Source organism: Perna viridis, chromosome 4 (assembly GCF_037379345.1).
Source record: "Perna viridis isolate PV_CMFRI_1.1 ecotype Kerala chromosome 4, ASM3737934v1, whole genome shotgun sequence".
NCBI lineage: Eukaryota > Metazoa > Mollusca > Bivalvia > Mytilida > Mytilidae > Perna > Perna viridis.
Genome location: NC_142448.1, coordinates 51,762,398 through 51,777,934, shown reverse-complemented (window position 1 = coordinate 51,777,934; position 15,537 = coordinate 51,762,398). Strand labels below are relative to the sequence as shown.

The 15,537-nt window shown below is 33.1% G+C and overlaps 1 protein-coding gene across 2 annotated transcripts in view; it reads left to right on the top strand.

The window, feature by feature from the left end:
- The window catches only part of LOC148620469 (uncharacterized), a 188,168-nt gene that overhangs the window by 8,692 nt on the left and 163,939 nt on the right, over nucleotides 1-15,537 (top strand). For both annotated transcript variants that reach the window (XM_088581362.1, XM_088581361.1), the window contains exons 6-18: nucleotides 1,040-1,144; nucleotides 2,927-3,034; nucleotides 3,979-4,107; nucleotides 4,893-5,060; nucleotides 5,479-5,566; nucleotides 6,109-6,242; nucleotides 6,821-7,015; nucleotides 7,767-7,898; nucleotides 8,868-9,032; nucleotides 10,319-10,539; nucleotides 11,879-12,008; nucleotides 12,914-12,996; nucleotides 14,153-14,240. In XM_088581362.1, the coding sequence (XP_088437488.1) occupies nucleotides 1,040-1,144; nucleotides 2,927-3,034; nucleotides 3,979-4,107; nucleotides 4,893-5,060; nucleotides 5,479-5,566; nucleotides 6,109-6,242; nucleotides 6,821-7,015; nucleotides 7,767-7,898; nucleotides 8,868-9,032; nucleotides 10,319-10,539; nucleotides 11,879-12,008; nucleotides 12,914-12,996; nucleotides 14,153-14,240 (1,746 nt within the window). The remainder of the gene's footprint in view (nucleotides 1-1,039; nucleotides 1,145-2,926; nucleotides 3,035-3,978; nucleotides 4,108-4,892; nucleotides 5,061-5,478; nucleotides 5,567-6,108; nucleotides 6,243-6,820; nucleotides 7,016-7,766; nucleotides 7,899-8,867; nucleotides 9,033-10,318; nucleotides 10,540-11,878; nucleotides 12,009-12,913; nucleotides 12,997-14,152; nucleotides 14,241-15,537) is intronic.

The following is a 15,537-nucleotide window of genomic DNA, read 5'->3' as shown; positions in this document are numbered from 1 at the left end:
TTTTTAAAATTTTTAATGACAATCTTGACATTATTGAATGCATTGGGGTAACTCTTACATGTAAATTTCAAGCTGCAATTTCTCTCTAGAAAAATAAATTATTCTGTCAAATACATGTACATGTACATTTTAAATTAGATTTTAGAAAAATTTCACAAATTAGGCGTAATATAAATTCTGTTATTATATTGTGATTTTTTTTTCATTCTGTGTAGTGATTTCTACATAAGGCTGTGTTTTACTGCACTATTATGTTGATTGTGTTGTCTGTAGATGTATCTAGTTACGATGCATTTTGAGCACTGTGCTGTCTGTAATTGATATAATTTCAAAGGCAATACGAGCACTGTGCTTGTAATTAATTTCAGTTCAGAAGTGTTTTGAGCACTGTGCTTGTAATTAATTTCATTTTAAAAGCACTATAATCACCATGCTGGTAATTAATTTCAGTTCACAAGCGTTTTGAGAACTGTGCTTGTAATTAATTTCATTTTTGAAGCACTGTGAGCACTGTGATTGTAATTTATTTTGGTTTGAATGTAGTATGAGCATGGTACTATAAACTTGGTAAATAAACCTGTTAAACTTTGCTATGTCATTCAGGACTGCAGTACATCAGATTTATGATTGAAATCTATATATTGTTTAATTAAACAGTATTATTAGGAGTAAGTATTCCACTAAAGTATTTCACTAGTAGCCCTGTCATCTCTCAGGGGTTCAAATTAGCATTGGTCTGAGGTCTTGGCCTTTCATTTGGAATGTAAAGAGAGTACATGCCCCTGTGCAAATATTCTTAACTGCTGTGGTTATTCCAATTCATTTAAATTCAGAAAAAATTCACAAACAGTTAAGAATCTTTCTCAGTAATATTTTAAGTTTTGCAGTGCTGGAGCCAAGACCTTTCACCCTTTTATGTAAATTTGGACCCCTGCTGTCTGTCTGTAGGTCTGTCCATATATCTTGAAAGCTCAACTCCTCCTTATGTTTGAATTGAGACAAAAACTTAATTCTACTATTTAAAAAATTTTTTTTTCAGCAATCAACAACTTCGACATTTTACGCTATTACAGTAACAGTGAATGATGTCAATGATAACCCGCCAATCTTTATCAACCAACCTTACTCATTCAGTGTTAATGAGGTATGTATACAGTACACTGCAGTGTAAATATTAGATTTTGAAAAGCACTCGCCAAGCTGGGCGAGTGAAGTCCAATATTATACTCACGCTGAACATAATTCACTCGCCTGAAATATTTACCTTTTTTTTTTCCTTCATTATAACTGGTGCAGTATTTAATTGATCAAAATGAACACATTTTACATAAATGACCTTCAATTCAATTCAATTGTTTTCATTTGCTAGAAAAATTTTAATACAAACCAATCAGATTCCATGTCATAAATAAAGGGACCATCTCATAACACAGATTACTTGCCAACACGGGCAAGTTCAATGCAGTTGTTACTCGCCCAAAAATTAATTTACTTGCATTGGTGAGTGGGCGGGCGAGTGTCTAATTTTTTCACTGTACACTGTGGGTGGGTTCATTGTATTGTTAATTGTTAATTATATAAGTTAATGTACAGTACAGATCAGGTGGACTTGTGATAATGAGAACAGGTAGTATCCTCAGTTTGTAAACCAACCTTATTCAGTGTTAAATAGGTATGTGTACCGTAACAATAGGGTGGACACATGATGTTGAGAATAGAAAGTACACCTTGAATGGACTCACGAAAGTGTTCTTAGTGTGTAAATCAATCTTACTCATTTTATGTTTAGGAGGTGTATGTATGTATACAGTACACCTTGGGTGGATTCATTGTTATTGAAGTTAGTGTACAGTACATCTCAGGTGGACTCATGGTAATGAAAACAGGTAGAGTCCTCAATTTTTAAGCCCTGTGTGGGTCCGGGTGTTGAAAGAATAGGCCTGCAGCAGCACTAAGCTTGTCGTAAAAGGCGGCTTAATAGTGCTCAGAACCCTAGCCGGGGGCTAGGATGCTTTGCCCCCAGAGCAACTGGGATGTGTGCCCCAGGTGGTGGAATGGGGTACCCCTGGCTTCTTACATGCCGGGGTTGTCAGGCTATAATATGGAAAACCTGACCGCAAACCATAGTGGTGCACCATGTTGGGAAAGATGCCACGTTCCTCGCATTTTTAAGAACCCTACTGTGGTATTCTCCCGGAGTAGGAACCATAGGGCTCCACCACAGGAGGCTAAATTGCCCAACCCTACCCACCTCTCCCTATTTCCAGTGGCAGTCAAAATTTGTCAACCCCATTGTCCTTGTGTCCCATTCCTTTTTCATTTCATCATCATTTCATGTTCATATTTTCATCAATTTCATGTTCATCGTCTAAATATAGCTGAAATATTGCCGCTCGGACGTTAAACCCCAACAAACAAACATAACTCAATTTTTAACTAGCCTTACTTAGTCAGTATAAATGGAATTTGTATTGATGCATGATAGTGAGAATGGATAGGCAACCATCCTTATGCATCCATTGTTAATGAGGTGTGTATACAGTACACCTTGGGTGAATTTGTGTGAGTAAGAAAAGATACATTGTAAGCAACCAATCTTACCCATTCTGTATTAAGGAAGTATATTTAGAGTGTTGTTAAGCTGAGGTTTGGTATTTTGTGAATGGGTTAATAACCATAAATTAATTTTCAAGATCAACTGTCTATAAAACTTCAGAGTATGTTAAGAGTTCTTCTGTCATACAAATCAGGGTTTTTTCAAGTTCTAAATCTCTCCAGAAGTTTAAAGTTTGTTGGAGATCGACAGTCTTTTGAAGATTCTGATAAATGTGTTAATTTAGTGAAAATTTCATGTAAAGCTCGATTCCTGTGAAATTTTCTTTCTATGTGTAACATGGAATCAATAACATTCTGTATTTTTTTGCAGTTGGCTCCAGTGGGTACTACAGTTTACAGAGGTGTATCAGCACAAGATTTAGATCTGAATGAAAACAAAGACAGGAAGTTCGCCATCGTTCCTGGAAATGGTGGTCCAGTAGGTGTTACCTTAATGTCTCAAAAGTTTCTTAATCATTGTCTTGTAAAAGGATGTTTTTTCCCCTTTTCCACTTTCTTCTTTCTTTTTTTTGTTAATCTGACTTTCCATAGTTTTTTCGTATGAAATATGACATATTTTGATCATATGATTGCTTTTTGAGAAGCTTTGCAAACGGCAGACGATAAATCAATATTGTTTGATTAGTTTCATGTGTATCTTCCTTGATATTACATGTAAGTATGGAGACACTGTAAAGCATGTTACGTTGGAATTTAAATTATATAGTAATTAATAATGTATAAGTTATAGTTTTTGAATATGTATTAAAAATACATATACATACATAAACATAAAAACCAGAAAAAATAATACGAAATAAATTGAAGCAAATAACAAAAAAAAAACAGAAAAGATTATCTGCTTAATGATTATGAAAAAAAATTCTTACTTTATTTCTAATGGACTCTACATTTAATTTTTTTTCAAGCCATAGTGTTACTTATGATTGTTCACATTGTGTAAATCTCCATGGCTTAATAGATTCAAAACAATTGTGTCATTTATTATAAATTAATTCTTTAAATTATTTAGACCGTATATTCAATTAATAAAAAAATAGGAGTTCATGCAACAGTAGGTGCATTTCTTTGAAGGACGCTTACCCTACCGGTGCACCTGGTCCATGCTCCCAGTTTTAGTGTAGTCCAAGTAGCTCATTTACTTTTGTTACTTTGTTTGTATTATTTTAGTTATTTAATGTTCTTTCTTGTATTTTTCTGTTTTCCATGTCTGGTCTTTATCCCTGGATTTCATTCTTTTAATTTCCGCAAGGATGTTGGTTCCCTTGATTGCTCTTTGCAAAATGAATTATTGATGTAACTGTTCGTTTTGAATTGTTTTATTAACATATAATCCACTACTTCTTTTTGTTTTCCTTACAGCTTGATGGATCTACTAAGTTTAATATCTCAGTACCAAACTTAGGCAATGTTGTCATCAAATCTACTCTGGATTTCGAGGAGATGAAGGCTGCTGGGCAGACATTCTATACCCTCAATATATCTGCCACAGTAAGTTCTATTCAAAGATTGTAGAGTGAAAAAAAAGGGGGATGGTGAAAGGATAAAGTAAGTTCTATAGTAGACTACATGATAAAAATGGGGTATAATGACAATCTAAAAATAGACTAGAGTGGAAAAGGGGTTATTAGACATACTGGAAACTGAAACTCCACAACAGTAAATCCAGTCATAGTATCCACCATAGAGACTGTTAATATTCACAGAAAAAATTGCAACATAAGTTTCCATTTGTTTAAGGAGGAAGACCTAGGGTAAGAGACATAACTCTTGAAATCAGGGATATGTATGTATCATATTCAATTTCACCAAAGCCTTTCAAGTTTTCATTTGTAACAGAACGAAATCAGTCTAGTAACTTTGATGATTACTTGAGATTGATGTACAATGAATACAAAAGTTCCATTGATTTATAAGAGTTGTGTCCCTTACTTTAGGTCTAACTCTTTTGAACATGGAAACATCTTTTTAGAACAAATGTCACAATCTGTATTTTTGTGTAAATAAAATGCAATTAAACATTGGAAATAAGAGGAAAATCAAACTATTTTCATGTGTGAAGTCATGGAAAACGTAATATCAATATGGTATTTTTGTCATGATTTTCATATTTCTTGTTGGCCAAACATATGACAAACCTTTTGTCAAACATTTTTTCTGTGTTTTCCAAAACATCTGGAAAATATGTTAAAGTTTGCCCATGTATAATTGTGTTTATGACTGTTTAATCAAGGGTTACATGTAAACCCCAATTCATGTGTTTATATTTTTTGTAGGATCAAGCTCAAGTTGTATCTGCCAGAAGAACATCATATACAACTATAACAGTAAATGTCACCGATGGGGATGATCAGGGACCAGTCTTTGTGTTACAGAACTGTCTGTCTGTAAACAATGTCTGCTTCCATCCAACATACTCAGCTCAAATCACAAATGGAGAAATTGTAAGTTTAATTTCACCCGTTTTACTCAGTTCAAATTACAAGCGAAACATTTTAGATCTTAAACAAGGCTGAAGCAAAAACAACTTTAATTTAAAATGTACTTGTTTATATTTATACCCCACACAACAGTTTCATGAAACTTGGTATGTAGTAAGGACACAATATGTAACTGTGTATATTAGCTTGAAATTTTTGTCCCTCAAATTTTGTGGGAATAATGCCCCTTTGAATTGAGTTTCTTGAGATACATGACTGCAGCATCTTGTAAAGTTAGTATTGTTTTGTAGTCATAAAAATTCAATTTTATTTACAGAGTATACTTATTACAGTGAATAATCAACTGATATGTCAGTTAAATCATTTCCACACAAAAACTGGATTTTATCATAATATTAATATTTATGACCTATTTTTGCAGGGAGGTGTTATTGCATTACAACCAGAGAACTTCCGAGCAGAAGATCAGGATACACTCAAATCTGCCATCATCTTTTCTATTGAACACAGTGAGTAGTTACTTAAGTGTCAGTCTTTGTAACAATCAAGCATTGAGGTATGAATAATCCTCTCCTTTGACAGTGTTATTTGACCATTTGTATTACCAGATTCAAGAGATTTTTCATATCATTTTGATGAATGAGTAATTCAATGGTCATGCACTTCATGTGAACATTTCAAGGGCAGATAATAGTCAGAAACTTGAATATTAAACATTCTTATAAAAAAAAATTCCAAACATAATCATTGAAGCAGAGATCAAATGGTAGTAATTTCAAATGGAGAAAACTTCCTAAGTTCAAGTATATTGTCAGATCACTAGGTTTTTGACATGCATGATATGATTTTTTGTTAGTTTGTCTGATTCTTGCAAACACTTGTACTTTACAGTTTAGTAATTGTGACTGAACCATTTATGTAAAATCTGTGGTAGATTTTTCAGAGAAATGGCCCTTAACTTACAACAGGTGCATTAAAGGATTGAAATTAATTTGGGTCAGAGAGAATCAAAACTAACTTACCTGTAAGAGCATTATTTATTTGATTTCAGCCATTCCAGCTGGTTATGCTGACAGTTTCCAGGTTTCAGGTACTGGTAACCAAGGGAAACAGTACACAGCCTCGTTATCACAGACACAGGTCATTAACAGAGCTCAGGTCCAGGAGTTAGAAATCATCATTAAAGTAAGTGCTTAGGGGAAGGTTTGATAAGTCCAAATTTATGCCTTGTACTAATGATGCTTGATAGTGAGGACCTTTATGGACAAAAAGAAGTTATTAAGCAGGGTCCAAATTTACTTTCAATAGTGGAAGGTTCTGGTTTTTTCAAAGTGTCAAATTAATGATTTACTTGAGGGAAATGGTAACTCCTCAATGAACTATGAATGAATATAGTTAAACAATCTGAACTTGGGTAAACATGGTAATTTCAAACGTCATAGTCCACCACTTGCATCACCACTATTTTGAACCCCTTATGTTGGGGTACAATAAATAAATATTATGCTTCAGATGTTTGGAAGAATTTTTTGTGCTGGTAAAAAGGGTGTAGAAAGGTATTCTCCAAATCTGCAAACAACTGTATAATTAGTTACCCTGGACACAAGTACCTTGACAGGATATTTGAAACTTGAATAAAATTTTGACATGAATGTAAAAAAGAAAAATTAGGCAAAATCAATTCAAAACAGCTCTTATACACATGTAAGTGGCAGAATTGAAGCGCAAAAAAATCATTTTTGATATTGTATAATGTATTTTAGGCAACAGAGGATAGCCCTAATGCAAGGTACAGCAGAGCTGTAGTCAAAGTTACAGTTAACCAGGCCAATAACTTTGATCCAGTTGTAACAGCTCCATTTAATGGCTATATAGACGAGAACTCACCATTTGGGACTGTACCAACCAACAATGATGGATCCGCTATTCTGAAGGTCACAGTCACAGATGGAGATTTGGTATATTTAATTTTACATAGATATTATTTCTATTAGAAGCATGTTCATCGATAAAAGAAGTGATAAGAGCTAATTCTAATTCATTTATATTTACAGCACATACAATGATAATGCTCGAAGCATGAGTTGTTCTTCCCTTGAATAAAGATATATACCTTATGAAATGCCTTTATACTTCTATAGTTAGATTTGTGCTTTCTGTCATCTCATAGATTTTTAAATATGTGTCTGAAAAAAAGTTTATATCCTCAGTATGCAGTTAAATGTAAAATTGGGCATGACCATGAAGTATTGTATTGCATCTAAATATCACAATGCATATTTTGACCAGGCTCTGATTCCAGTTCATACATGGGGTATTGAAGTACAAGTCTTAGTAAGAATAAGGCAAAATGGGAAAAAAAGCTGAAACATAGATGTTGAAAACCCACTAATCTTACAGTATACTTTCATTCAAGAAGTCTTCTCTATTTGAAATGACAAGTATTTGATCTATTTATCATCGGAAACAATTTAAAAATTTCATTGGAATGTTAGTAAATTAAGTTTTTTACTGAGTTATCTGCCCCTGAAATGGTCATTTTCAGTGTATATCGATATAATTTAACCAAAGTGATACAGAAAATCCTGTCCTCTTTCCTTAATACTGATGGAATAAATACTTAAAATTACGCTGACAAAGTGGTAGGTAATTTCATACCATGATTCACTGAGTGCCTGATTCTTACAGAGACTGATACTTTATTTATAGGCACCAAATGAGGATGGACAGTTTACTTTAGCTTTAGAAGGAACCAGTGATTTCACCATTACTCAGGACGGTATCATCAAACTCAACACCAATAACCTGGACTATGAGAACGCTCCAAGCTATTCTTTTACGGTGAGTTTTGTGATGCTTTAAGGAGATAGACCTAGGGTAAGGGACACAACTCTTACAAATTGTTGGAACATTTGTTTTCAGTATTTACATCAATCTAAAATAAGCATCAAAGGACTGATTTCATTCTGTTTCAAATGAAAGCTTGAAAGGCCTTGGTGAATTTTAATATGAATCAAACATATAACTGATTACAAGAGTTATGTCCATTATCTTAGGTCTACCTCCTTAAGTAGTGAATGAGGAAATGTTTATAAAGCAGTATGGCTTTATGTTTCCTATAACACCCCTTGTAAACAAAGGCAATGTAGGGATTATCTGTTGTGTCTGTTCTTGTACCTTGTATGCTCAACAGTCCTTAAACTCTCTGTTGGAAAATAACAGGACTTAATTTGAAGGTTACAAACCTTATTCCCATGAACCAAGATTATTATAGCTTGATGCATTGCAAGGGGAGATAATTGCACTTAAATGTTGAATATTTTGCCAGCAGTTGTCAAGAAATAAAGTGCTTTATTGTATGGGTTGTGCCCAACGTTGGTAGGCATTTAGTGGATGACTATCTCATTGACAATCTTACTACATCTTGTATTTATGTATTATGTGGTCATTTGGTATCTTGATGATGACAACAGAGATTATTTCAAAAGTAATTTAAATATTTTGTCAACATAAAAAGTTTGAAATAACTTTATAACAACTCATTAACATAACTGAAAGTTGCACTCTTTAAATGGAAGAAATTTAGTTGATAAGAATTAATTTGACTTAAGAAGAATTAGGCACCTGAAAAGTAATCATATTTAAAATACAAAACAAAAAAAGTAAGTTAAGTTAGCAGTCCAGTTTCTACATTAGAAATCTTTGAAATTGCCATTGAATTGAATATTACAAGACATCTTTGATACAATATTTACCTGTGTGGGGTTTACTTGATTCCCACTGACGCAGTAACCTAATTTCTATTTATAGATTAGAGCAACAGAACAAGGTACAGCACAGGCCAGAAATGGTACGACGAATGTTATTGTAATCGTGAGAGATTTGAATGACAACACTCCAAATTTTACTTCTCCATCTTATACCCAAACTACAGCTGAACAAGATTACTCAAAGAGCAGCAAATTGTTGGTAGAAGTAAGTTATATCAATATTTCTAACTATGCACTGCGTCTTTGGATGTAACTATTTCACAAGGCAGAGTTAGAAATAGTAACTATGCCGCCAGCCTTAGACTATATTTTGGCAGGGCTGGCTAAATTTAGCAAAAATTTATATAGCCATATTGTAACTATATTGAAAAATTGTATTCAGGACTGGTTGGAATTTGAGTGAGTTTCCTACCCTGCTCAAGGATAATTTTGTTACATTTTATAGCCTTTTTTCTTTTCCAAACATCTTGGAACTTCATGATATAGAAGGTGTAGCAAGGTAATGCAAAGGTGCCTTTATTTATAATTTATAATGCAACTTTTGCAAATTATATTCATTTGTATATTTGAAGATATTTGCATTCAAAAAATGTTTTTTCCATCTATGCATATAGACTTTATATTTTTTTGATTTCTTCAATTCAATTTTAATTCTTTCTCTTGACCAATCCAACTCGAGTGTGGCATCACATAACAAAGAGTAATCAAGGGAACTAAAAAAATGTAATCCAGGGACAAAGACCAGACATGGAAAACAGACATACACAACAAAGAACACAAAGTAACTAAAATCATACATACAAAGTAACAAAAGTAAATGAGCAACTCCGACTCCATTAAAAACTGGGAGCATGGACCAGGTGCACCAGTAGGATAAGAGTCCTCTGCTTTTCTAGAAAATGAGAATTTTCACTTTTTCAAATCCTGATTTTATCATATTGTCTCTCTATTTGGCTGCATATTATACTCCCAACTCAACTAATGGGTGGTAAATTGGAATCACCTTGTCTATATTTTCGTTACAACTATATCAGCTCCCAGTGGATGGATTGATTTCAAATTTGGTATATGGCTTCATACAGCTAGGGTATATGTTGGTTGCTCTGCAATTTCAACTTCCTCTATGAGTGGGGGTATGCATAGCTCTACAATGAGTGCAACTTTGTGTTTACTTCAGAATTTCTGATTTTGCTAAGTCCTTCTTGTTTTTAGCGAAATCATCCTAGCTATCTTAAAACTCTATTTAAAAATTTCAACTTAAACACTTCCTCATCATTTTCTTTCGATACAAGCTTTTATGGATCATATGCATTTGAAGTAAATTCTTAAATGAAAGAACTCTTGAAATTGAGCAAAGTACATTAAAATTGCAGTTATTGCCAATTATTTTGGTAGTTTTGTTCCATTTAAGGGGAGGGGGGTTTAGAAAGAAAAAGTAGTGAAAAAATATTGAAAATGTGTGATTATTAAATGGTAATAATTTCATTGTAGGTGACTGCCAATGATTTTGACAGCGCACAGAATGGTGACATTGAATTTTCAATTGAAAGTGTTTCCAATGGAGGAACAAATAAGTTTAAGATCTCTAAAACATCAGGATCAACTAACCCTCAGACTGCTGCCCTCAGTATTGTAGGAGATGTGAAAGAAGGGGAAGTGTATACTGTTATTATAAAAGCTGAAGACCAAGCTGTAGGTTCTTCTAAAAGAAGGTAATTTAAGATAAAAATAGGGATTCTTCTAAAAGGTGTTTTACGATTAAAATATGGATTCTTCTTAAAGGAGGTAAGTTGACTGTTTCATAACTACACAGACTTTTTGTATCATGCTAGACTTCTTACAATTAGGCTTCTGAAACAGGGTTATGTTGCTACTAGATTGAAGGCATCACTACAGAAGTTTTATGGTCGTCATCATGAACTCATGGATTGTTACGGTGTATCTTTCTGCACCATGAGAACTAATTTGTTCAAAGTGTCATAGTTTTCCTTTGCTCAACCCTGGACTTGACTTTTTATGAGCAACTCGGCGGGTGTTTCTACAAAAGCAGAGGGTGCTTACCCTACTGGTGCATTTGTCCATGCTCCCAGTTTTTAGTTGAGTCAGAGTTGCTCATTTATTTTTGTTGCTTTGTTTGTGTTGTTTTGGTTGTTCTTTGTTGTGTATGTCTGTTTTCCTTGTCTGGTCTTTGTCCCTGGATTACATTCTTTTGATTACTGCTAGAATATTGGTTCCCTTGATTACTCTTTCTTACTATTATTATACCCCATGTAGTTAGTTGTGGGGTATGGTTTTTAACCACCCATCCATGTATCTGTGATTTTGTCATAGCATGATGTTGCCAGGACCATTTCCATTTATTTAAATAATTTTAAAGGATATTTGTAAGAACACCTGTCAAAATTCTGTTAAACTTAAAAGCAGGTCAAGACTAGTGTACAAAATTTTGAGGCTAAAAAGGGGTGGGGGTCCCGTTATAAGTAGATTGGGTATATATGGTAGATTTTGACAAGACCAAAAATGTTCGCTTTTTGTAAATCTTGGATTTACTGTTATTATGGAGCATTGATTTCAGCCACTCCTATCCCTACTAAACTCTATGATAAAGCATTCTGCAAAGTGACAGAAGAACAAAATTATAGTAGAAGTTTGTCTATAAATTCATAAGGTCCTGTTAACCGAAGTAAAAGTTAATATGCCTATCCATCTCTAAGGTCCTGTTAACCCAAGTTAAAATTAATGTGTCGATCCATCCGTAAGGTCCTGTTAATCCAAGTTAAAATTAATGTGTCTATCCATCCGTAAGGTCCCATTAACCCAAGTAAAAGTTAATATGTCTATCCATCCATAACGTCCTGTTAACCCAAGTAAAAGTTAATATGTCTATCCATCCATAATGTCCTGTTAACTGTACTAAAATTTAATAAATTGTGATGATTTAAGTGTATAATGTATTATCATCCTCATTATAATCTGAATTTTACTGATGCAATACTACTGAACATCTTGACAGAAATTTGTTGCCATATTTTTTTCTCCTTTTTTCTCCAGAAGATCTACTGTTCCTGTGATTGTTGAGATAACAGGAACGGGAACCAGACCGCCAGTAATACCTGCAAGTGTATATTCACTATCAATCAGTGAAGCAACACCTGTTTCTACTTCAGTATTCAACATTCCTGTAAGTTTTTGTTCAAATTACCTGTAAATTGTTGTTCACAGTACTTATATTTATAGTCAACAATACTTGTAAGTTATTGTTTACATTATAAGTTTAGATTCATGATACCTGTAAGTTTAGCTTCACAATGCTTGTAAGTTGCATTTATATTCACATTACCTGTAAGTTATTGTTCACATTACTGGTAAGTTTAGATTCATAATACCCATAAGTATAGGTTCATAATACCTGTAAGTGTAGATTCATGTAAATTTAAATTCACAATACATGTAAATTTAAATTCACAATACATGTAAGTTACGATTCACAATACATGTAAGTAAAGATTCACATTACCTGTAAGTTATTGTTCACATGACCTGTAAGTTATTGTTCACATGACCTGTCAGTTATTTGTGCACAATGTCTATAAGTTCATATTCACATTACATGTTGGTTAAGATTCACAGTATATGTAAGTTACAATTCACATTACCTGTAAACTAAGATTCACATTACCTGTAAGTTAAGATTCACAATACATGTAAGTTAAGATTCACATTACCTGTAAGTTAAGATTCACAATACATGTAAGTTAAGAGTCACATTACCTGCAACTTAAGATTCACAATACATGTAAGTAAAGATTCACAATACATGTAAGTAAAGATTCACATAACCTGTAAGTTAAGATTAACAATACATGTAAGTTATTGTTCACATGACCTGTCACTTATTTGTGCTTAGTGCCTATAAGTTCAGATTCACAATACCTACTGTAAGAGGAGACTGTAAGACTTGTTCATGTATTATACACTTCATTGAACTTGTCCTGAAATGTAAAATATATCTGAATATGGACAATGAATATAGCAATCAGTCAATCAGTCAACCCACCAATTAATCAATCAATGTATTTGTTGCAGGCAACAGATCCTGAGGGTTCCGCACTTATCTACACAATAACATCAGGGAACACTAATTTAGACTTCTTCCTCAACCAAAATACGTAAGTTTATATAGCATAACATCAGGGAACACTAATTTGGACTTCTTCCTCAACTAGAATACGTAAGTTTATATAGCATAACATCAGGGAACACTAATTTGGACTTCTTCCTCAACCAGAATACCTAGGTTTTTATGGTACCCTTTACTTATGATAAATACTTAATAGTCATTCAGTTTTATATTTGACTTCAGTACAGTGTATGTTATTGGTTTTATGTAAATTTTATCCATTACAATTATACATGTACCTGTCAGATTGTAATGGCAGCAGTCAATTTTACAAGAAGTTTCAAGTGTAAAATTAAATGTGACTGATGTTGATGCAATTAGGTATAAAAAATATAAAAAAATATTATTTTTGCTTAACATCTTGATTTTTCACCAATTCTTGTACAAGTTTTGGTATGCCAGCACAACATCACATGTAACTGCATGTTGTTTAACCAATTCCAAGCCGGGTGTATACCATTGAAAAAATAAACATTCCTATCTTAAATTGCATGAAATGTATCCAAAAAGATGTACTATCAATCAAGAAGGCCTAAACACAATTTATCTGTGTTTCTGCTAATCCAACCACCGACATATTTTGTGCCCACTCTAAAGTTTTTGGCCATTTGTGGCAAGCACTATAAATGTCTGAATGTGTCTCCAAAACAAACCATTAAAAAAAAAGATTGCCTGTCTACTGACCCCATTTTTGAGGGTATGGTAGCAGAAACACATAATTTTCTACCCCCATTCAGCAAATAGGTGGTATATTGGAATCATTTAATCATCTTGTCCATCTGACCAAATTTCTCTGAATTTTTATCTTGTCTCCCATTTGATAGATTGACATCAAATTTGATGTGTGGCTTTAAATAGCTTGGGCATAGGTTGTAAGAGATTTTGGATGCTGTCTGATATCAGCTACTTGTATTTGCTATAAAGAGAAAATTTTCTTCACATTAATCTTGTCTTCCAATTGATGGATTGGTTTCAAATTTGTTGTGTTGCTTTATAAATATAGGGCAGATGTTGTAAGTGATTTTTATTGCTTTCCTATATCAACTTACTGTAGATTGGGAAGTGTGCAACTTCAATTTTTTTTTAAATTACTAATATACAGGTTTTTCACCTATGTCAAGTTGCATTGCACTTTTTATTTTCAGAGGAAACCTATCAATAGCCAAAGCCCTAGATAGAGAAGTAAGGTCATCATATGATTTGGCTGTTACAGTCACTGATAACTCTGGCTTGGTATGTATGGTGATTCTGGTTTGTTATGTGTGAAAGGTCTCACTTGTAATTATCAACAGAGTTACAGAGAAAAAAATCATTTTCATGAACATCTGGACCCTGTATCTGCAGTGTTTACTTTAACAGATTCTCAAAGTTTCTACAAAATTTGACTGCAAATTACACCATACAGATTGAAACTATCCATAGTACCTATTCATATTACCTATCCATAGTAACTATTCTGAAATATCACAAAATTCAGGATATAACTGATTATCTTCATGAAATATGACAAAAAATATGGATTGTCATAGAGTTCCATAACAAGGTCTGCTTTTTTTAAACTAAGGAGATTTCATTTCATTAACACAAGGGCCTATAATATTAGGTTTATAGGTTGAATGTAGCCCTTCTCCAAAAGAAGATAAAATTTTATTATGTTCTTATCAGGCCATTTTATAGAGCCCTATTATGTTCAGCACTATGCTATTTTGATCTATTTTTGTCAGAATGTAGTATGAGCACTATGCTAAAATTTTGGGAACAGCGTGTAGAGCTGGGCTTTGCCAGTATGCACTGAACTATTTCAAATTCGTTGGAAGAACACAATGACTGTGCTATTTTAAAATTCACATCTAGAACTTGTGTGAGATATGAATTCATTCAAAATATCTCTTACTGGACATGGAATGGAGTTCTAAGAAATTTACCAATATGGTTTTTGAAATGGAGTATCCCCATACTTTCTACATTTTATAATATTTCCTATTAGTGTTCTAGCTAGGATTTTGAAATTGGCAGGGTGAAAGAACCAAAAATGGCACTTGAGCGTGTGAAACATGATTGAAAAAGGGCACTTTCTTAACACAGTAATACGTGTATTAGGCTAGTTTAGTACATGTTAAAGAAATAAAAACCTAATTTTTTTATTAGATATATAACATATAAAATACATATGTTCAACACCTCAAATTAAAACAATATGATTTAAAATATATCAGTTTAATTCATGACATTTTAAATATAAAATTGAACTTAAAACTGTATTTAAAATATTGACTGACTAGTTACTCTGACATATGCACAATCTCCTCTATTTTACTCTAAAAAAGAGTATGAACAACTTTGTCTATAAGTGAGTCAAAAATGTCTTTATCACAGTTTAATTTAATGTGTAACAAATTTTCCAATGTGAATTGTTTAAGTCTGTTTCTATGTTCGTTTTTGAACAGTTTTACTTAAGAGAAAACTCTCTCAACCTCTGCTGTACTAAGAGGTAAGACAGCGACATGAGGTTGTAAACATTGGGGAACAT